Source organism: Wasmannia auropunctata, unplaced genomic scaffold (assembly GCF_000956235.1).
Source record: "Wasmannia auropunctata unplaced genomic scaffold, wasmannia.A_1.0 LD336116.1, whole genome shotgun sequence".
In the NCBI taxonomy this organism is placed as follows: Eukaryota; Metazoa; Arthropoda; class Insecta; order Hymenoptera; family Formicidae; genus Wasmannia; species Wasmannia auropunctata.
This window is the reverse complement of record NW_012026774.1, coordinates 714,157-738,533: the sequence shown is the minus strand read 5'-3', so window position 1 is coordinate 738,533 and position 24,377 is coordinate 714,157. Positions and strand designations below refer to the sequence as shown.

The 24,377-nt window shown below is 37.9% G+C and overlaps 4 protein-coding genes across 4 annotated transcripts; 2 read left to right on the top strand and 2 right to left on the bottom strand.

Annotated features, from left to right (window-relative positions):
• Nucleotides 1-205: 205 nt before the first annotated feature.
• Nucleotides 206-9,935, bottom strand: LOC105451376 (host cell factor). Its single transcript, XM_011691819.1, is given in 10 exon segments — nt 206-2,639; nt 2,722-3,100; nt 3,199-3,426; nt 3,509-4,258; nt 4,260-4,807; nt 4,887-5,067; nt 5,191-6,717; nt 6,796-6,941; nt 7,170-7,877; nt 9,098-9,935. Coding segments are annotated over 10 exon segments (4,752 nt in total). The 5' UTR covers nt 9,258-9,935; the 3' UTR covers nt 206-2,514.
• A 2,041-nt stretch (nt 9,936-11,976) lies between these two features.
• LOC105451305 (coatomer subunit alpha) lies at nt 11,977-19,787 on the bottom strand. Its single transcript, XM_011691702.1, has 6 exons — nt 19,568-19,787; nt 15,966-16,381; nt 14,890-15,698; nt 13,697-14,644; nt 12,358-13,530; nt 11,977-12,269 (listed from the first exon to the last, which is right to left on the bottom strand). Exons 1-6 carry the CDS (start codon nt 19,645-19,647, stop codon nt 12,066-12,068), a joined length of 3,630 nt encoding a protein of 1,209 aa, XP_011690004.1. The 5' UTR covers nt 19,648-19,787; the 3' UTR covers nt 11,977-12,065.
• On the top strand, nt 17,413-19,160 carry LOC105451231. Its single transcript, XM_011691607.1, has 2 exons — nt 17,413-17,856; nt 18,094-19,160. The coding sequence occupies exons 1-2, from the start codon at nt 17,827-17,829 to the stop codon at nt 19,144-19,146; spliced, it is 1,083 nt and encodes a 360-aa protein (XP_011689909.1). The 5' UTR covers nt 17,413-17,826; the 3' UTR covers nt 19,147-19,160.
• Nucleotides 19,788-20,355: 568 nt separating the features above from the next.
• On the top strand, nt 20,356-22,964 carry LOC105451162 (cysteine-rich with EGF-like domain protein 2). The gene is made up of 4 exons (XM_011691482.1): nt 20,356-20,748; nt 20,927-21,581; nt 21,664-21,759; nt 21,844-22,964. Exons 1-4 carry the CDS (start codon nt 20,587-20,589, stop codon nt 22,062-22,064), a joined length of 1,134 nt encoding a protein of 377 aa, XP_011689784.1. The 5' UTR covers nt 20,356-20,586; the 3' UTR covers nt 22,065-22,964.
• Nucleotides 22,965-24,377: the final 1,413 nt, after the last annotated feature.

Genomic DNA, 24,377 nt, shown 5'->3' with positions numbered 1-24,377 from the left:
AAATATACTTAAAGTAAAAAGATGTTTTAATAATTACTACAAGAAAAATAATTAAATTAAAATCAAATATAAATTTTTTGCTCAATTTTAAAGCATAATTGTACGTATGCATTTTTAAAAGAACAAAATATTGAAATTTTTCCAAAATGTCCACCATTGCAATGTGGTATAAAACATAGAAAGTGTAATGAAGGTAAAGATTGTATATTGTATAAGAAATTTATCTATATTTATTTGCACGACATACTTCGGTGAAGAGTATAAATGCAGTGGTAGCAGGCGATTTACAAAGAAAGGGATACCGGTGAAACGCGTGATAGTAGTGACAATTCCAAGATATTTTTATGCACAAGGCTTGTTTACACAGATACAGATTAGTGTCATCTCCTGTCAACAAAATATACAAACAAAATTAAACATCTGGCAACTCCTTATTAATTATTAATGGTACAGAGATAGCCGTCTTTTTATTCTCATTTTTTTTTTAAATATAATTTAATAGAAGATCAGAACGATATTAAAACAATGCATTTAAAAGTATAATATATATACCACATTTTAGTTATCCCATTTACATTATACCTTCATCTGTTGTATTTCCGGGCAATGTTTCTAAAGGGTACAAGAACCCATATAAAAGATGGACAATTGTACATTTAATGTAAAATTCATTAGTATCACGAGAATATTTTCGCGATTGGAGATAATCTTTCTATAACATACAGATTTCCTAGTGAAGTAAACTTTGTAAACGCAAAACTTCAATATAACAGATCGAGCGTTCGGGACGCTGTGTTAGTACATGGTGTTCTTCTACCTTGCTTATGCTATAAATGGATAACGAAAAGCATAGTGTATATGGATAATCTAAAATAAAAATACGCGCTTAAATTATTGCAGCTTCAACATAGCCCCAAAGTCAATCGAGAGAAGCGAGACCGTGAGAAGCGTGACTGCTTCTATAATCAACTTTCCCATCAATCAAAAGCTTAGCCAGTATTTTGATTTAAAAGTATATTATGCTAAAAAAAAGTGTTAGGGATATTACATGTCCCCCTTCTAATGCGATAACGTATGTTTCTCTCTTACCTTTCCTTCGCGCATTAATTTTCCAATTATTTGCTATTTACTTGTCTTAGCGCTATAAAAGATTAGAATTTACGTTAAGGACATACAGCCTACAGTTTTTTGTTATTTAGATATATCAATATTCAAACAATTGTTTCGTTGCTGTCTAAAAATATCCTTAACTTCCAATGGAGTTTTTCTTTTATATCCACTAAAATAAGAATAATCATCCTAGTGCCCGATCCTTAAAGATATTCATTAATTACATATATAGTATATATATAATTCATTTAATATATATATTATACAAAATATCTCTGCATCGTTGCAATTGTTTGACAAAAGCATACAAGTAACTTAGTATTACACGTTTAATATGGATAATTTTACATTACGGGTCGTTTTTTCTAGTGTCAATAACATATTCCTGTCGCATTTGGCAGTAACAAAAGTATCGGAATAATGTGTAGCACCGATTGTCACGTGCAAAACTGAATCGATGACACAATAAAAGCTTTCCTTACTGCGTGAAACAAAAACGTAAACGAGCAGATTGAAGTAGGAGACTAATCAAAGGTTAGACAATATATATATCTTCCAATTATTCTACCTTATCAAAAAGTATTTATTTTATTACTTCAGAATATGATGAACATATCTTTTTCAGTGCAAGAATTTTATGTACACTAAATAACCTACATTTCAAACGCGAACTTTTTCTGCACATAACGGTGAATGCAAAAAGAATAGTAGAACTCCATCAATGATAAATATATTATAAAGAATTTAGATGTTTAAAATAAATTTCCGTCGGATATTTATATATATGTATATCTATATATATATAGTTTTAAACAAATATGTAAAATATTGAATCCTGTCCGGTATTCGTTCCCATACAATATCTCATACATCGAACTCATCGATCAGATAACGAGAAAATCATAAAAGCGTGAACGTGCCAGCCGTGTTTTTACCGTGATGCAAATGTGAGCATTTAGATGCGATATGTCGTACCGTCCGTTAGAAAACATTATAAATATGGAAAAACTTACTTAACTCGAAAAAATAATCATTTCGTCATTTATTAACGGTACTTATGTTTTTACAAAAATTTTCGCGCACTTTCACGAAAAAAAAAGGATGACAGCGAGTAAGAAACGCGGTACAGAAAGATGTTGACGTTCAAACTGAACATTAATAAAAATACTTTTCGTCAATCCTTACACATAGACTTGAGTCTATGTATATCTCTTCTCTCTCTCTCTCTCTTTCACTTTTTCTCTCATCGCACGTTCATCATATCTTTCGTTCTTTACTTGTATATCACGTCATTCAGCTGGTAATACATTGATTTCATTATCGTTGTTAGGCGTGTAAAAATTAAATAATGAGTAGCGTTGCTTGTGGGAGTTTCGGCTGTACGAGGCCAGGGAAAGAACAGGCTCACGAGAAATTATCACTAGCTGGTTCTGTTTTAATTTTCTTCTGCGGGGAAGTCACTTGCGAGCGTAGGTCTGTGCTGGCGGGTCTCTTCGCTTGCGTATTACTTTTTACCGCAGTGGTTGGATCTGCTAATAATAAAGTGTGTTTGTTCAAGTGTATCCCTTTGAGAAAGAATTCATTCAAAACAAGACAAATCACACGACTAACCTTGCAACCACCTGACTTGAGTGGCTGGTCCGTATCCCTTGTCGTTTCGTGCTGCTATTCTAAAGATTATGGCCGGTTTCGTAGTGGTGTCCACGTGAGCGGCATTAAGGGCACTATTGTTCACCGAACAAGAATTACTCGAACCGCAATAAACTCTAATAAAAGCTAACTGATTTGGATTCGACACAACTGTTTTTGCTTCTCCGTCATTGTTCAACGCGGTACTTCGCACTGCCAGGTAGACGGAATACTCGAGGATGGGCCCCACGTTACTAGGCGGCGGTTCCCATGAAATTTGTGCGCCGTCCACAGATTTTGATATCTTTATAGCGCTCGGTGCACCCGGGAATCCCGGAAGACACGTCTTGAATGCCGCTACCTGTTACAAAAGCAAAGATTCACAATCAATGCAGATTTTGTTTGTTAAAAAAAATTTTCTTCTTATTAAATACCGCTAAATCAAATTGAATATGTTACCTCGCTCCAGGCACTTCGTCCACAACTATTCACAGCGGCAACTCTAAACTTGTAGGCAGTTCCGGGTTCTAACGCTATTTTAGCTCTTCCTTTAAAAACATCCATTGTCAAAGATTGCGTTATATCTAACGGCTCGTCACCAGGAAGATAATAATGTTGAACAGTAAAACTAGTTCCTTTTATTACTCCAACGTCATACCATTCTGCCTCTTTCTTCTCCTCTTCGTTCTATAAAAAAGCAGGCAATGACGTTTATAAATTTTATTTAACGTAATAATAAATGATACAGAAAATAATTAATAAAATTTACCTGTTCATTTTTAACTTTCATCGCTGGCTCTGCCGATCCTAAAGCAGCAGTAGCCAACGTTGTCAAAGCTGTTGAATCGTCTCCAGTCTCTGATCTGGCGTCGTTGAGCTTGTCCTGTTTCAGATTTTCTCTATTTGAAATAGCGAGGTCATCTTTCAGCTCCATTTTTACGGGTGTATGTACTTTTTCCATCTCCTTCTCGAGGGGTGCAGCAACACCGTTGATCGACGATATGGGCAAATCGAGCAATTTGTCCTGTTCCGTAGGTTCATTGTCAGGCTCCAATTTCAATTGAACGCTTGGTGCAACAACGGGAGTCATTACATTATCTGCCGGAGTCGATGTACTGTTATCAGGTATGATCGATTCATCGGCGTCATCCGATTTTGCAAGAGAACTCTCGGTTGGAAGATCAGATTTCAGTTCTGGGACTTCGTCTTTTATGTCAATTTTCTCGGTATCTTGGGGAGGATGTGATGTGTTCGTATCTTCGGTTAAATTTTCAGACGTTAGCGATTTTTCGTTTTCAGAAACTGATTTACTCTTTATGTTTTTCACCAGACTATTATCATCTTGCTGAATCCCATCGATTTCCATTGGATCTGCGACGTCCATCAGAGGCGTTTGTTCGGATGAAGCCTCCGCGACTGATTGTACTAAAGGCGATTCGGATTTTACTTTTACATCACTGACTATTGATTTAGGATCATTTGTCTCTTTTTCACTTGGTAACTCTGCAACATCAGTTTTTCATAGAAACTTCGTCACCGGCTGGTGGTTCAACATTTTCAGTTTTTATAGTTTGACTGATTGATTCAGGAAGGTCGGTTGTCGCCGCTTCTTCATTCTTTATGGCAGTTTCCTCTTTCACGATTGATTTCTCTGATGTCTGAATATTTTCAGATACGTTAACGTTTTGCTCTGTTACTACCGCCGATTCAGTGCTAGGTGATTCGGTAGTATTTTCCGAAGCTGGCTCCTCGTCTACATCCATTTTTTCTTCACCTTCCAGTAAGAGATCGTCTATCGGGCCGTCTACTTGCGGAAGGACGAAGTTTCCATCGCCGTCGACTTGCATTGATTCTCCCGCACCCATTTGAGAAACTAAAGCGGCCGCTGTAGTCGCCTCGTTACCGTTACAGCTGTCCTCCATTTTATCGTCACCGCCAGCACCGTCATCCGTAGCTACCATAAATGATAAACTACCCGACGATTCTTGTACCGGGTCTATCAGACCAGCTTCTGCAGCTAGTGCGGCTAACGCAGCATCAGTAGTAGCGGGACCATCTGAAGTAGATGCTGAAATATTATTTTCGTGTAAATTAATATCGCAAATAATTTTCATCGTTTTACGCTATATATCACAACAAAACTTTACCCAGAGAGGCTGAAGGTTGCTTTTGCGAAGAAACAAACAGCATTTTGCTAGTATCTATTGAATCTGACGCGCTAGAAGTAGTTACTACGGAACTGCTTGTTGGCAAAAGCGTCACCGTCTTTGCGCTTAAACCAGCGGACATTTGCAGAGTCACCGGCTTTCCAGATACTGCTACGGCTTCCTATAATTCAATGAGCAATTTTTAGTACTTACAAAGAATCCTAATTATCATATTGTTTATAGTGATCGGTTTATTAATAATTTTACTTCTTATTTTAAAAAATGTTTCTTGTTATACACTTACAGGTGTCTTTTGTATTTGCGGTACGGTAACGAGTTGATTCTTGCCAGTATTGAAAAGAGCTTGCGTACCGCTCTTCGCAGCAATAGTCACTGTCTTTGGTACACCACCTTGTCCTGGGACCGTGATGGTCAAAGGTTTGCCAGCAGTTCCACCGCCCATTGCCCCAGAGGAAACAACAATCATTTTGACACCTTGCTGATTCGTCACATGATTGGTAGCTGATAATGGCAGAACATTTACAGGAGTAGCTACGGAAGTAGCTCCTTGTCCTGCACCAGCTTGTGATGTTGTTACAGCCTGTACGGCTCTTAGACCAGAGCCCGTGGTGACAACGATGAATTGGTTGGTTCTTCCGACCAATCCACTGTTTCCTGTCGGTTTGGTGATCATTATGGTTTGCTTTCCCGTAATGTTCTGTGCTTTGCTCATCGCCACTATGTTGGACGTCTTCATAGTCGTGAGGATTTTTGATCCCGCAACCGTGTTAGGATTTACCAAGCGCAGTATTGTCGGTCCCTGATTGAGAGGTTTCGCGCCGGTTGCTTGGACACTTTTGCCGGGAATAAGGCTTACTTTCGGTACCGTGGCCACCATCCCTTGTCCGGTCTTTAGAAGATGCACGATCTGCGGCTGGCCGGCTATATTTTGGCCTGGCTTTTGCAGTATGATCTGTTTGCTCTGTTGCGGCGAGGCGGTGCGCAACACTGTGGCGCCGGGCGCGGCGAAACGTATCTGCTGACCTGGTTGAACGTTCTTCATCCTGATAGTATTGGTTGCTGTCGCAGCCGCGACTGCGGTCTGTGGCACAATCGAAACATTATTCATGTTAATCTTTGGGGTAGCTGCTGCTGCCGCGGCCAAAGCGGCGATTCCAGACATAGCAGCGGGCGTTTGACCAGCCGCAGTTGTAGTGGCAGTGGTAGTGGTAATAGTAGTTACAAGTGTCTGTTGCTGCTCGGTAGTAACTACCGCCACCGCCGTCGCTGTAGCCACTGCTGCTGTGGAAGTGACCAGAGGCGACCGGATACGTATAACATTACCGGTTGCAACTCTCGGGGTCATAGGACTCGTCGGCTTTTGCACTGCTTGCGATGCTACTGGTTTTTGTACGGGACTTGCACTTTGAACTCGCAAAGGGGTTGCCACTGCCGTTGTCACAGCTGTCGCTACGGATGCTCGGGCGGCGGCAGCAACAGGTGGTGTAGTCGGTGGAAGAGCAGCGACAGTGGTCACAGGCGGAGATGTGATAGGTATAGTTGTGGGAGTTGCTACCATCGCTGAGGTTGTCACTGCAACAGGCGTGCTGACGACAGGCGCAGTCGGTGCCGGTGCGCTCACCGCTGGGAAGGTACCAGTCGCCGCTACCGGTGGCATATCGTACTTTTGTATTTGAAGAATATAATATTGTGCGGACGGGCTCGCTGTCCAACTGACTTCCAACGTTTGCGTGGAAGCCCTAACCAGCTGAACTCTGGAAGGTGCCGCTGGCTTACTGACTTCAAGATACCACAGATCTTTGCAACAAACCTAAAACAGAAGAATCGTGTCATTAATATAATAATATATCGTCCAATCGAAAGTCGTGCTATTGTAACTAACCCTAACCTGATTGTTCCAAGCTTTACGGTAGCCATCTCTACCAGACCATACGTAAAGTCTACTGTGTACGCCAACCGCACAGTGCCCAGCACGAGCACGAGGAACATTCTCCTCCAAGGAATCAACAGTTAGTTGTTCCCAAGTAAGAGTTTCTGAAACAATAACATTTGATAACATTTCAATAATATTAATAATATTTCAATTATCTGAACTGCATTAATTAAATTAATAATATTCATCATAAATAAGAAAACGTAATATATTTAATTGCATATTTTACAATAAAATTTTATCCCGTATTGGCTAAATAATTTCGACAATATAAAGATTACTAAAGTTTTTGTAACATTTAATAAAGGGAAAAAAGATATATAGCTTACCTAGGTTCAAGCATGCGAGCGTGCTCGTGCACTTCCACTCTTTCTCGTGTGTCGCGACTTTAACGTCATCGACGACCAATGGCACCCATCCTCCAAATACATACATTCGATGACCGATTAGAGTGGCAGTATGGAGTGATCGCGGTAGAGGGGTGGGTCCATGAACCACTGGCTTGTTCCAAGTCATTGAATCTACATCGAGAAACCATAAGTCTCCTAGTCGGCAACCACTCATGCCACCGTAAATCACCAGACAGGATTTGCCTGTGGTACGATCGGTGTATGCCACTCCGGTATGGGATTCTCTGGGAGGTGGCGCGTGTCCGTGCGTTTGCGGCACATCCCAGGCTGTTTGGCCATTGGGAAGAAGTTCGAGCGTGTACAGATCATTCAGATATCTCGGTATATTATTTTTCGGGTCGTCACTGTCGTTCGCCAGACCGCCAAATAGGAAGACCCTGTTACCAATGAGGGTAAAGCTATGTCCCAATCGTGGGCATGGTGGTGACTCGTGCTTAGGTGGCTTTGGTTTCAAGCGCTTCCATTCCCATCGGCTCGCTTGTAGTTCATACAGCTCGTTGGAATATTTGCCATACTCTACCATTCCACCAAAGACAAAGATGCGTGTGCCATCAACAACAAAACCATATGCCGCACAACCTGGCGGAATGTCTCCCTTCGTGGATGGCACAAACCATTGATTTGTTGCTGCAAAGATACAAATGTCTTACGTAAATGTCTTGATGCAAGGTTAGATTGTAACATTTACATATATTTTCCTATTTTATGTACATATAATTTTTTTAATTTTATAAATATCCTATATTTCTATATAAAATTATTCAACTATACATAAATATTTTTTAAAGTAATTTAAACTTGTAAGATTTTATCGAATTTAAATAAAATGTATGTTAATTGGACAAAATTAAATTTTAAAATTATTCAAGCTTAATTTAAAACAATATCAACATAAAATAGAATTATAAATACTGTCCCTAAGATCTCAAGACTGTAATATTTGCATTTTGTATCTTTTCTCTTTTTTTGTTAATTTTATTTTTAATAGTGCAGAAAGTGTAATGTAGTACACTTGCAAGAAACAAATCTGACGAGCGATATTTTTAATTGCATTCGTATTGTATTCTGTACCTGGAAAAAAATTCGTTTGAGCGACAAAAGAAAAAGAAGGTTTACGAAAAGAAAAATTAAAAATGAAAAGTGCACGCGGCGCACCTACTGAGAACAACAGACCATATGCATCCCGGCTGTTACCATGGCGAGTTCGCGCGCAAGGACAAACATTTCGAAATCGGGCTTGAAATGCGCGCAGCGGGGCACGCAGGCGCACTTGGCGATCGGCGACGTAGCATGAGAAAGATAATACATGCGTGTGGACGCGAGAGAGGCGGAAGAAGGGTAGAGAGAAGGAACGAGAACGAAGGGAAAAAGGAGAAAGAAAAGGTGGAGAAGCGCGAACGTGGAATGACGGGAAACTCTGCGCGTTGCATCGGGCGCTGCGATCAGAGGGGGGAGGGAGGGAACGAGGAGGACGAGGGAGAAGGAGGGGGGGGACGTTGGAGACAGCAATGGCCGCTCCCGCGCGTATAAACATGTAGAATGACAGACCGTGACGATTTCGCGGGTCCGTCGAGGCCGAGCGGCCGTCCCGAGGGCGCGAGGGCGGTCGCGCGACCGGGCTCGACGGCCAACGTCGGGCCCGGTCGCCGGCCGTTCCGTTCGGGACGCGGAATCGGCACGTACGGCCGCGGATCCGGCCGGTCACCGTCTTGTCAACGTATGCCGCCATATTGGTTCGCGGGAATCGCCAGGTACGGCGCCGGAGCGCGGAGCGGCGCGGCGCACGGAAAGGGACGCACGGCGGCGTAGCACGCGAGTACACACTCGGCGGAAGAGAATTAACTCACCCGTGTTGTACACATGTAGCTCGTCGACGATACCCTCGTTCCCGCCGCCGAAAACGACCATGAGATCCTTGATGGCGACCGCCCGGTGGCCATGCCTGGGTCGCGGCTGGGGCCCGGTCGGATTCGCGATCCGCTTCCACTTTAGCATGGGTGCCGCCATGATGACCGTCGATCACATCATTTTTTCATACCGCGCGATCGTACAACACCACCAGCACTCGCGCGGTCGTTTTTCGTCGTCGTTCGCGATCCCGTTCGTCGTCGTCGTCGCCGCCGCCGCCGCCGAGTTGCTTCTAGAACGCGTCGCTCGGCGGAACTACAGGGGCGTCCCCACCTTTATCACAGAAACCGCGGCCCGTAATTCGTCCCGTCCCTTCGACACGGCACCCGACGACACAGCGGGGCGATACTCGAAAGTCCACTCGCGTAGAATCCTCCACTTTCTCGACCCGCTCTCGAGTCGCGCAGCTCTCGGTGTCGGCCGCGTACGTCCCCGATTCTAACCTCTCTTGGCGGAGGCGCCGTGAAGCAGCGCGAGCCTCCTGCCGCGCGCACTCGTATTCACCGCTCTCCAACTCGCGTGCCGCGAACGTTTCTCTATTCGTCCGGCGATCGGCAACGACGGTGCCCGCGCTCGCGGTCTCTCGCTCGCTCCTCGGCACGCGCGTGTCCACCGCACTTCCAAATTCGTAACAAAAGCCGCGGGTCGGGAACCAACTCCGGGGGCGCCGAGACTCGCCGCTACGAGAACAGTGTATGTCCGCCAGCCCAGCGGCGCGCAACACGTACACACTTACGGCGTGAGGCGACGCAAACCGTGTGTGTGTATGCGTGTGCGTCCGTATTTACGTATACGCGATGTTTACGGCCATCGACAACGTGGCGTCGCTAGAGCGACGACTCGGCGGCGCGTCGCCGACCCGGGCGGGGATACGCGGTCGCGACACCGAGATCCGCTGGGTATCGCGACGATCGAGAGTTCGTCGACGATTCGAGAATCGCGCAGGATTAATTCTAGCCGCGCGCGGCGCGATATCGTCGCGGTTCCGGACGACCCGAGAGCGGCCGTTCTACGTGTACGCGCGCGCGCGCGCACGCGATGCTCGTTCCCTCTCTCTCCCGCCCGTCTCTTTGCCCGATGCCACCGCGCGCCGCCGTACCCTCTCGCGGTGAAATCTGCGTCAAAACGAACGAAAAACGGCGCGGCAAGATATCACTGTCGAGCACGATCGAGCGACGCTGGCCGAAGGGACGCGCATCCGCGACCCGACGCTCGTGACGGGCGAGACGCGACGATCAGCCACCGGCGACGAGCGATTCCGTTGTACTTATCGGGGAAACTGCTGGAATAGTAGTCGGTAGCTCGATGGCGCGCACGAGCGGCCTTCGCGGACCTCATCCACCATTGCACACAACACACAACGCGTCGGTAACGAGCGGTGACAAACGCGTTGCCAACCGACGCCGCTCTGCCTCTGTGCAGGGATATTCAGCGCTCGTTTCGATTTTCATCTTCGATATTTTCTTTTTGGAGGATCGATTAGTTTCTCGATTCTCTTTCGACTAGTCCAATTATTCGAATACAAAGACAGAAATATGTCATTTAGCTTAAAGACAAAAATCAACCACTTATATATCCAGAAAATGTTTATGGTGAATAGAGATGTAAATAGAAAAAAAACCAAATTTTTTTTTTATAAAATACGTTTTTTTAAGAAAAAAACGTAAGCCTCATTTCTTTTTCAAAATTTTGTTTTTTTTTAAGTTATCTATTTAATATCTATATTTTACTTAATATAAGTTAATTTTTCATGATTTTTTTATTTTATAGATAGTAGATTCAAATTATCATTATTTTAATCTTTACACAGAACAAAAAAGCCAATATATTGATTCTGAAACATATATTTTGAAGCAAAGACTTCAATAATTATAATAAATTCTACTTGTGGGCAATTGCAACGCGTGGGCAATCGCAACACGTGGGCAATCGCAACGCGTGGGCAATCGCAACACGTGGGCAATCGCAACGCGTGGGCAATCGCAACGCGAGTAATTGCAACGCGTGGATAATCGCAACGCGTGGACAATCGCGACATAATATAAAAAATATGGTTTTTTTTCCATTTCTAATGGTGAAAACACATTGTCCAGAAAATTATTACGTTTTTAATTTAGTTTCGTTAATAATACAATAATATAGATATGTGAGATGAAATCGAAGAAGCGAGAGTATTACGAAAATATTTAATATTAACAGAAGCATGCATAAATATAACACATTGCAAATCTGGAATAAAGGACTATGAATAAATTCTGTATTTCATATATATATAACTGATTGATGTTTTTACATACATTGACAAATTAGAAATACAAATAAAATTTAATATAAGCTATGTTCCAATAAATTCCTAATTTGTTAAAATTTTATATATTATATATTGAGGAATTATCGATAGGATATCGATAGGCTAACATAATTCGATAGAAATTTGTAAGATTTTATTTGCAAACATTGCACTTTTTACACAAATATTTTTATTTTCTTATAAATTATTCTTATTTCAGACATTCATCTCTGATAATGCATATCTAAATGTTCATTTTTAACAGTGTATAATAAAGCAGAGTAATGCTGTAAATTAAAATGTAAATGATAGAAATATACAAAAAAAATGTCATATACAATTCAGTTAATGGACAATACTTGATTTAAAATATGTTCAGGATTCATTTATACTCATTTCGGAATGCTAAAGTACAACTACTTTTGTTAAAGCTAGAAATATTTAGAAATATTTCTTGCTTCTCTCTTGGTCTCTAATTTGAAATTAAATGATTAAAAACCGTATATCTGACATCTTAAAATTAAGAAAAGCTGTAGATTTCTTGAGAAAAATAATCTTTTTATAACTCTTCTAAACTGAATAAAAATTCATATATTAATAACAGTATAAATGACATATTAATGTTCTTTGCCTATCAAAGCTACTTCGCATATTTTGCATACTGTATCTTTAAACTGCGGATTGTAACTGGCACCGCACAAGAGACATTTCACTTCCGGTTTTCCTCTGTAAATAGGTGTGTACGTGCTTGCGCATAATGAGAATGGATTGTGCTCGTCATACGCTAATTTATGCTCGTCAACAGGATTCTTGTCACAGGACTGAAAAAGAATAAATTAAAATTTTTATTTACAGACATCAATTATTTATTTATATATAAATATAAATTCATAAAAAAAATAAAGTTACCTGTAACAGAACTCGAATTTTTTGCGCAAGTTCTGGATTTGGTCCGAGTTCGAGTAATCTTCTCGCGAACGAAGCGGCGGTTTTGTAATTCTTTAATTTGTAGAATAAATTCACAGCTACTTGAAGAGTGAGAATCTGATGTACGGGTTGCAGATTACAATGCGTAAAGTAAGCCGCCATCTCGCAAATTCTTTTCTGTTCCGCTAACGTGGCTCTTGGCAGACCTTTACGTTCAGTCTCCATCTTCAAACCTAAGATGTACTCGCGACAAATCTGAATCAGCTGTTGAGCTTCCGCAATGTCTTGCTTGGTATCGACAACGAGTAATGGTACACTTAGCACGATACTCTGCAGCTTTTCTATCGCTTTGGCAAACTTGCCATTGGTCGTCAATTGATAGCATACTTGAAGACGTTGAACTAGCTCGGAGAGATGTAATCCCACCGCAGGTAAACCTGTCTTCGACGCGGCGTCCTTCCAATTAGTGTCCTTCCAGTTTCTTTGCGGATATCCATGTAACGACGGTATGTTGGGTAGACATGAGTAGGATGTTCTGGAGCGGGCGTATGTATTTAAGAACAGAGATTGATAAGGTCCAAATTCCACAACTCCGACTTGATTATTTAATAATCTGAAAGCGGACTCAAACGACCCAGCCAATATATGATCGACTACCAATTTAGAATTATTAACCCAATGCTGTGGCGGCGAAATTCCCTTAGTAGGTAGACATTCGTAATTATTGCTTTCGTCGGAAGTTGCTGCAGCTTCGAGTTCCGGTGGAAGATCAACGTCCTCGACATCCCAGCCAGGATTTTCTTCGCCTTCCGGCGCGATTTCCGCGTCCACGACTTCTTCGTCGTCTATACCGAGCTCTTCGTCATTGCCCCATCCTTCGGGTGTTGCTTCACCGTTGTCCTCCAAAGCAAGAGCGGCAGCCACCTGAGTCCTGCTGCGAGACATCATCGCACCTTCAAAGAAGCCTTTAGATACGGTCAACAGCGGCCAGTTGTTCTCAGCTTGCTGAATAGGTACGGGTGGACGGAGATATATGGCACCTTTTTCTAGTGCAGAAAGCTCCTCGCTCATCGACTGATACTCGCTGTCGTCATCCTCGTTCGATATTCCATGAATTTTCTCGGTTACGTATGCCAACGATGCTTGTCCAGAGTTCTGCAAACAGAAATTTTTATGCGTTATTATAAAAGATATTTATTAGATGTAGATATTTATTTATTATATAATTTTATAATATTATATAATTTTATAATTTTTCTAATAATCATCACAATGAAGAATTTTATTAACATATAATAATTGATTAACAGAAATAATGTACCCGCAAAATCTTAGCCCGTTCGTAAATGTCTCCAAGAAGTAAGCTTCCTTGATATTGTCCAGATACATCTTTTCGTATTTCCGCGATTTTTATCATTTTACGCAGTTTCTCCAAGTTGCCAGTTATTAAATAGAGGAAAGCCAATTTCTCAAAGTTCTTGGTCCTTTGATAGCACATTTCCACAACCTGATGATTGCCTTGTAACAAAGCAGTCTGTGCCAAACTCTCCCAGCACGATTTTTGATCAAGCGATCTCGCCGCTTCCAACGCGACTTCGATATTTCCACATTCGAGCGCAAGACCGAATCTGGTCTTTTCATCCTTCACGAAATGAAGCGCTACTTCCGGATATCCCTTCTGCTGTAAATACGCTATAATCGACTGCCCAACAAGATTCGCATTGCGAACCATGTGTAAAACTTCCTCGTATTTCCTGTTAATCAGCGCTAGCTTGAATTTGTATTCCGTCGGATCTATTCGGAGGATCCTCGGCTTGCATTCTCGATCCAAGCAATAAACTTGATTGCCTTTCACTCTCGTGACGTATATCGGTAAATCAAGCGTGCGAATGATACCGTAATCGCCGTTGCTGATCGCGTATTTAATGTGATTGCTCGTCGTGTAAATAAATACGCCGGAATCGTCCCAAGCGCCAGACTTCACTCTGGTGTTTTCGTGTATGCAGCAGAGAGACTCTAACCGACGATTACAAATGTTGACGGTATGCTTGGCTAACAGTGCAACGTGAGACATGTCGCTGGACCAAACAACGTATCTGCACTTTGCGATTTTTTCTTCTGCCAAAGTTCTCTTCTGTTGTACGTCAAACAATGTTACTTGTTCTGGATCGCGCAAAAGCAACATGCCAGTGCCGGCGTAAAATATTTCGTCACAATTTAGAATTTGCACTTTTTTCGTGACTTCGTTCTTCAAATTTTTGATAACCAACTGAAAAAGAAATCACCGATTGTTAAATTTTGTATGAATTATAAAAGTATAGTAGAAATGTCATATAAAGTAACAAAAATTATTTACAGAAATAAAAGAAAAAAAGTAAATATAATAAGAGTATATACAAGATCAACTGTCTAATATTTAATTGAAATAAATTAATCCCAATAATTAAATTACTGAATTTTAAACATTCTGAAATTTATGTAAATTTCATGAAAAAAAAATATATATTAACTTACCGAATATGCTCTATCTAATACAGCGAATCGATTTCTAGCAACCCAAATGGCGGTAACACCGGATGCCCGTTTCGTATCAGCATCTGTGCTCGAATCTCCCTCGCGCGGTATCGTATATAAATCGTAAGTACTATTCTCAATATTCGACGGCGATCTTGTGCATATTAAAACGCTATTTTCCGCCTGATTGTACGACATGCTGTAGGGTGGTGTTTTTCCTCCGCCGCGTATCTGCATCACCGATGTATCCTTGGACGTAGTAAAATCCAGCTTTCGAAGAAAACGGTCTTTCACGTAGTACAAAACATTTCCGCAAACTGCATACGCGGGACGTTCTCTCTCGAGTTTGAAAATAATCATCCCAGAATCGTGGCCGGCGGCAAAAAGATTGAGCGTTGGATGTGCGGCAAGAACCCAGAATCTCTCGTGTTCCCTTCTGAATGTGTGCAAACACGTGCGTTTCGTCATATCCCAGACTCTGATACTCTTGTCCTCTGAATTGGAGAGAATGAGATCCTGTCTAGGATGAAACAGTACGCAGGACACATTATTGTAATGACCGCGACATGTGTCCACTTCCCAAGCCTTGGCGTCATTCATCCGCCACATTTTGATCTGCCGATCATCGGCTCCGGAGACAATAAGAGGTAACGTTCCGTGGAAGCATGCCCAGTTCACGCCTCTGTCATGACCTTCCAAAACGTATTTCACCACCGCATCAGCCTGACCGAACAAATCGGTCGCTCCCGGATTTTTCAGGTGATCCTCGAGACCGCCCGGGCCTGGCGCCACGTTCTTCTTGCGCAATCCTGCAATTGCATTCGCCCAGTTATTGAGGTATAATCATTTATCTGTCAATAGTTGCGTGGTTGTGAAATTCTCTTCTTGACATTCGAGAATAAATTATAATAACAAATACATAAGTAATACAAAATAATAAAATAAATTTCACATAAATTTATTAATAGATTTTTCATGAAATAAAAAATTCGAGAGAAGCCCCTTATATTAATTCTTTATTTTAATAAAGTTAAAAATCTTCAGTATCACATGTGAAATATAATTTTTGTACGAACCGGAAATATCCCAAACGCGAACCGTTTGATCCAACGAGGCTGACACAATAATGTCCTCCGTAGGATGAAATTGGGCACACATTACATAATGATTGTGCCCAGTCAATACACAAATGCAAGTGCGGCTTTGCCAGTTCCAGATTCGGATAGTCTGATCGTCTGAAGCGCTGAGAATCCAAGGATACTCTTGATGAAACATTGTAGTCCTGATGTAATCCAGGTGACCCAAAAGGGTGAAGATACATCTTCGTTGTTTGTAGTTCCAAACTTTAATCTTATAATCGTCGCCGCCAGAAACAAACAATGGCTGCTGATTGTGGAAGCATATGCCTCGAACGGGCCCGTCATGTTCATCGAATTTGTCGAGCAGGGCGCACATACGGTAATCCCATAGTTGGATAACGCCATTATGCAAGCTGTAATTTATTTATGAATGCAGAAGATTTATATGTGATGTATTTTTACTGATTTTATTTTTTGCATTTATACGAGAAATAGAATAAATATTTTATATAATTAAATATGAGAGATTAAATCTGTTAAAAATATATTTATTTTTCATTCAATTTTTATCATTCGATATTTTAATCTGATAATGCAACTTTTATTTTTTAAACGTTAATTCATTTTCACAACAATCTTTTATATATGCAAATATGTTTTATTTATAGATATATCAATTATGAACTTTTTTTCTTTATTGGTTTGCATGCTATGCGTATTATCCTTTTCGATCGCTATAAACCATATGAGGAACTTTATGAGTGCCCTGGATTGCGAAAACCGGCGGTTCGCATGACTTTTTTCGTCTGGGTGTACGATTACAAAATAAAGCATAAATATAGAGGTCATTCGGAAACTGGATTTCGAGCCTACATCTCTATACAGGGTGTCCCAATAATGTAACGAAAACAATACGAATTTAAAGATCAAGATTATTAAATGCCTGAAAATTAATGTGCAAATTTCATATCTAAATTAATTTAGAGTCTTTCTGTAATTCAATTATAGAAGTCAATAAGTTAGACTTATTATTCTTCATGAAATTTAATGGATCTTGTATCCGTATTTGGCCGCCTTATATATCTGTTTATATTTTCTTAGAAGATAGGTGTGGTTCGTTATTTAAATCTGAACACCAAAAGATCAGCAATCAATTTTGGCTCCTCCCACTTTCTGCCAATAATAATCTTTGTAATTGTACACATAAATATTAAACACCTACTGTGACAAATCATTCGCTCATAAATACATATCTAATAAAGAGATCAGAGATGATTGCCTAATTTGTCACATTAAATCGAAATAATTAATTACATTCTGGTTACAATTTATAATTAATATAAATAATGAATCTATATTAATAATTATATTAATAATTAAATATCATGAATATAACAAATTTTACCATTATTGAATATAAGATATTTTAAAATTTTAGTATCTGTTATTAGAAAATAAATACATATGTATAATATATTCATATATAATTTTAGTATCTTCTGATAAATCTTAAAAAGATTGTATCAATATTCGTGAGATGAGAATAATTTATTTCTTTGAACTAAACGCGATATCCAAATAAAATGCACGAAGCATATCCACCAAGATATATGATAAAACTATCTGAAATTCGATCTACATTCACTACATTTCGTCGAATCCAACGACAATTGAGAGACAAACCGCACATATCCCCTCAGGACATTTTTACGGAATCAGGTCATCAGAAGCAGAGGTGTATGCGTGAGAGTGGTGGGGACGTTAAACGCATGTCGTGTATATAGAGATCACATCAATACATCTTGGCAGTTCACTTCTTAATTTCATTAGATTCGTATCCCTTTGTCAATCTTCGACAATGGTGCTTTTTCAGTTTTTTACCGCTATTGTAAGTACATTTATATTTAAAAAACAAATTTACATACGATATTCTAAAATGTCTGATATTTATTTTAAATTTTTGAATCAATTTAAAACTTATTTTGTGCACGTAATTTATTATAAACCTCAATTATATGAATTTTGCACCGGTAATAAATTAATAGTAATTAAAATAATAATAGAACCGGTAATTAATTAATAATATAATCTGCAACCTTAAGGAAACATTTTGTATTTTTTTCAGCTGTTGTTAAGTGTAACATCAGTGAAAACATATTCTGTTCCATATCAGAACATTCAGCTAGCGTTTTCTATCACGCCAAAGTTGATATATACATCCGAATCTAATCCTGCTCTCAGTGGATATTCCTATGCAACTCAAGATTTTAATGGTGGTGAAAGTAATGTTGTTTTTACAACTGGTGCTGATTCTGCGAGTAGATTGAAGAACGAAATGAACTCACTGAAAATGTCAGAAGGATATTCACAAAGAGATAAAAACCAAGAGAATATAATATCTTCAGAACAGCAATATGTAAAAATTGAAAAAAGTAAGAATAAACAAGATCTCGACTTGAATATTGAAGTTCTCAAGGAGGAAAAAAAATCTTCAAAAAATCCTAAAGCAAATATTATTGAACATCCAATGAATCTTCAGCAAGTCTCCCTTACAGATGTACCTTACCCTGTATTTAAAGAAAATTTAAACTTACATCTTCCAGTGTTTCCAAATTATCAAATATCATCAAATGAAATACAAAGCCAATATCATTCTTATAATCCCTATGCTCACTTAGAACTGCCTTTGCATAATTTTGACTTCTACAATCCTACTGTGCCACTATTTTACCAAGCAGCGGCAGTCATTTCTAACAGCAATTCCAAGTCAGCATCGACAGCTATTGAAAATACAAAAGCATCTGTGGAATCACATGTTACTGAAAGCTCACAAACAAACGCTACCAGCTCTGAATCTAGCTCGGTAAAATCTAATATAATAGATTTGAGATTCAATCTAGAATCAACAACGAATGCAATGGAAGAAACATCATTCAGTCAGTCTGTGGATTCCATGAATAAACATGAATCCATGATTACATCTGAAAAAATTAAAGAAGAAATTACAACCAGTGAGTTTCCAGTAACATCTCAGAATTCTGTTGAACAGACTACAGATAATAAGGCAAATAGTACCGAGCCTGCAAGTACAGAAACAAATCCTTTGACAGAGAAATCAAGTGCTGTAATATCTAAGGAATGTATGAAATGTATGAAAAATTCCACAACTAAAATATAAATCCATATATACTATTCTCTATTTTCTGTATTATATTTATAATAATAGAATTTCTAAAAAAATGCAACAAAACTCCTGCATTTATATCAAAATAAATCTTTCAATATTTATCATAAATTATAAGTCTTTTTCTTCTTAATATAATAAAAATGATTTATAAATTTATAAATTAATCCCTTTTTTATACAATTATTAGCGCCTGGGTTTAAATTATTGAAAACACTGTGCATTGAATAAAGGTTATGTCTAATAAAATGTTATCAAAAAATACATGGCAACATTTATCAAACATTTAATTTTCCAATATAGTAAATGATTTAGATAAAACATTTTGCTTTTACAAATGGATAAATATTTTATTAGTAGAAAACGTTACCAAATGGTAAAAAAATTAATTTAAAGAACGTCTGTTGAACTTTACCTCGCGAGCACCCAGGGACGTTTCGGATGAAAGGACAAGCCCTTCACTCGCGCGGACTTCGTCTCGAACTTCGTCAACATCTTATTTTAGCTAAATGTTCGAAATACCACGTAATTAATTAAACATCACCCCCTGGAAATTCTTTAAACTTTTAACACGACAGGAGAAGACACGTCACTATATCACCATGAACTATATAATGTCACTCGATATGAAACGTAGATGTGATTCGTATGCCATGGGACGGCACCCTAAGTGAGGTTCGAATCTTCGCTAAGTGAAGTTTGAGTCTCCGCTAAGTGGAGTTCGAATAATTTTACTCATGAGGAGCAGACGAGCAGTAGAGGCTCAACCCCACTTAGCGGAGACTCGAACCAATTTGAATCCAACTTAGCAGAGACTCGAACCACATTTTAGGGGAAATTTATTGAATTTATTCTCCCGCTGCACTTATAGCGCGCGCGCATTCGAACCCCACTTAGCGGAGACTCAAACCTCACTTAGCGAAGATTCGAACCGGATACTTTTAAGGTGCCGTCCCATGGCAGAGATTTTTTATGAATTTTTTTTAATGTAACGCGTATCACCTCTGATTGGTTACGCAATACGCGTTACGTGAAAATCTCTGCCGTGACGGCACCCTAAAAACATCGACGCGTTTTTTATGCATTTGATTGGTTGGATTGGTTGTCCAAATCGTTGGTCGTCATGTTTTCGAACTACTAACCAAGGAATTTCGAACACATCGAAGAGTTGCACGCGGTGCGCTCTGATTGGCCGACATTGGCGGAAGACACGTTTTGTCGTCTGGTCTCCTAACCTTGGACGTCACATTTGTCAGATTCGTTTTGAATGAACCTATTCGGATATAATTATGATCTAGTAGAATAGGATAAACGTTCGGAAGTCCGTTCGCTTTTTACTCCCCGCGAATAAAACGGATACCTCTCTCTGTGCTTCCTCGCTATACTTTTTTTTTATAAATATATCGTAGTTGCGTCGATAGCCGGTGCGATATAATGCGAGTGCCGACCAGCGTTCTTTTCCTTGGCATTTTTGTGATCCTAACGACTTGCATGAGCAACGTTCAATGCGAGAAAGAAAAGGGCGAGGAGGAGCTCAAGTCCCAAAAATTTCCGCCCTGCGCAGCGTGTAAAATACTTATTAATAGTTTCAAAAAGGTAAACAATCTTCCTTCTTTCTGTTGATTTTTTGTAGTATTTAATAAGTCATATATTAAAGTCAATCATTTTGTATTAAAACTGTCAAAAGAAACATAACACAACTGTTGTGCTATTTAAATACATGGTTTTAAGTCATCTTAAAGTAATATTTTTATTAATTATAATTATTTTGTAGGGTTTAGAAAAAACGAGCCGTGGAAAGTTTGAGGGTGGAGATAGCGCTTGGGAGGAGGACAAGTTAGGCTCGTATTCGAGAAGCGAAATACGATTGATTGAAATACAAGAGAACTTATGTAAGGATATCGAACGCGGCGAGACACAGTGCCAATCTTTAGCTGAAGAGTTGGAGAGTCAGATAGAAGAATGGTGGTTTAAGCATCAAAGCACTCATCCAGACATATACGATTATATCTGTATTGAAAAGACAGAGCATTGTTGTCCGAAAGATCATTACGGACCGAATTGCACGCAGTGTCCAGGGTATCCAGATAAAATCTGCAGTAACAATGGGAAGTGCAAAGGGGCTGGCACGAGGAAGGGAAATGGTGGCTGTTTCTGTGACAAGGGATATATTGGAGACATCTGTTCAGAGTGTGCTCCAGGATATTACGAATCTTACAAGGATGAAAAAACCTTACTATGTTCTGCATGTCATGCGGCATGCGACGGACCTTGCAGAGGCGCTGGACCAAAGGATTGTGAGAAATGTGCTGCTGGATGGCACATGATCGATGACAAAGGCTGCTTTGATATCGATGAATGTTCAAGAAGCGATATTTGTCCTGGCAATCAATTCTGCGTTAATAAAGAAGGAAGCTATGCTTGTCTAGGTATATACTGTTATCTATATTTTAATAATTATTATTTTTATAATTTAGAGGTATTGAAATTAAAAACTTGAAAATTTTTCAGCTTGTGACAAAGCTTGTAATGGTTGCACAGGCGATGGGCCAGATATGTGTGTCAAATGTGCTGAAGATCATCATAAAAAGGATAATTTATGCATAAGTAAATATTACAAATAATAATATAACATATTTTAAATATAAATAATATATATTATTAAATATATATAATTTATATTATTTGTAGATTCAGATCTTCTTGGCCGCAAGAAACAAGAAAATCTAGCGAGATATCTGACATATTTCGGACTCTGTGTAGCGACATGTATCATTTTGCAGCGTAACGTTTATGTAGCAAGCGTTATCGGTTTGTTAGTTGCAATATATATATCAGTCTCAGAGTACATGATTGCGCATAGCAATGTTCAAGATACAACGGCAAATATGGATATTCTAGGACCAGCTTAAATAGGAATGCAATTTAAAAATTCTCTGTAAAGTCATTTCATTATCATGTTATATCAGAATAAGAACATTATTCATATGTAAAATAGGGCATATTATAATTCATGTAATTAATTGCCATTGTAAATTGAAAAGATGTTACAATTTTCTTTATTAATAATATTTTTTCTTGCTATATTTTTGAAAAAAATCTTTGATATATGTTCATGATTTATCTATATTTGTTTCTGATATCTATATGTTTGCTTTATACAATTATGTTTTCTATTTTTCAAAAATAACCAGTTTTTTAAATACTATTTCTTGTACCAAAGTTACTGCTAGTTTTTTATCCAGTATAACTTTATTATTGCATATGTTACATAATTGTAAATATATCTCAATGTAGACAAGAATTAATAAGAAAAGGAGATACAGTTTTACAGTTTTAAAATAAGTACATTACAAATCACAAAAAGAACTACAACATACATATTATTTAGGCATTTTTATACTCATTAAAATATTTAAACTTTTGCCGATATATACTCGTATCTACATACCTGTAGTTTCTAATAGCTATAATACAATAGCATCAATTTCAACGAAGAAAATGTTACAATATTGTCAATAATTATTATTAAATGAAAATTTTTATTTCATGTTTATATTTTTTATTGGGTTTTATTCAGTTATTACAACATCGAATATTATGGAATTTAATTATGTACACTACATGTAAAAATGTAGCAGAATGTAATATATCTTTATAGAATTTATGTTAATGTCGTTAAAACATATAATATTGTATATTATGCATTTGGTATATAATCTATTTGCTTAATTTATGTTAATACATTAGATTTATATATTGACATATAACTAACTGTTCAGTATAGCAAATATACTACTTGAGTAAAATTATATTCTCGTCGGTCCTCTTTACTATACATACTGTCTTATAATACAATAGTACAATATTATCAAAATATTAAAATGATGTGCAATATCTGTTTTATTCCAATTTTGAAATTAATTATGTTGAAGAAATCAGGTATCATATCAGCACAGATTTGAATTATTTTAAAATTAGTAAAAACGTACATTGACTTAACTATAGACATTCCATTGATATTGCCATTATACGATACTAGATGGCCAAATATTACAGTACTTTCTCATAATTAAATATCACTTACTTATACTATTTATTTTGTAATGCACGATCTTTGCATATATCAACTTTATATCTACTAGCATTTTTTGAAACGTTTATAAATTTTTAAACTACTGATAGAAATCTAAAATAAAATAATTCTTCTCTCTTCTAGATACATATGTACATACATACGTCATATAACACTTTACATATAAAACTTGTTATTCCAATTTATTATTTCATCAGAACACTACATAGTAACAAAAATAATATTCTTTGATCTAATGTGATTACATGGTCGAACTGGAAAATAGTTTCTTGCAGTTAAATTTTTTACTTTTAATATACTTCCTTTGTATGTTTACATGTATCTAATTACAAACAATATTCTATCACATCTTTATCATATATTTTTATAATATTTAAAAAGTATATCGTTTAAGAAATTATAAAATAATTCGCGTTTTTAGTATAAGAATTTAATGAGATGACATTGAATAAGAAAGCATTCTGATGACCTATAATTGTCGGCCATAAAAAAAATTAGCTAACCTGTCACTAGATGGCTAAACCTGAAAACTGAAATAGTTTCTCGTATTTAAAATTTAACTACATTTCTATATAAGTGTTACTTTCATACAATTAATTTATAAGCAATATTCAATAAGCGATATATAATATATCGATATTTTTGGCTTGATAATCGAAGCTACACCAACATTAAACGATTTAAAAGTTAATTTATTTCTACTATCTTATTTAATTAAAGTGCTATGGACAAAATTACTTTTTTTTAACAATAAAAATGGTAAAGAAAGCAATTTTTATAAAAAAATTGTAAGATTCTGGATTTTGTCTAATTTAATGGATTTGTGTGTCGCATCTCTTCGAAAATTCTCTTTAAAAAAAATAATACTGTAAGTACTAAATTGGTGATTAATTACTTATTTTGTGTATTAAAACTGTTTACAGTATTAAATTTCTCTAAGAAGATATTAAATTATATTTAATATAAAAATTTTTATAATATATGATGTAATATATGATTTTTATAATATATGATTGTAAAAGAATTAACAATGTCATATTACTCATATTTATAGTATTTCGATCACATTTAGCTATCAATTTATATATAAATTGCATTTTTTGTATTTCAGTAAGTATATACTTACTGA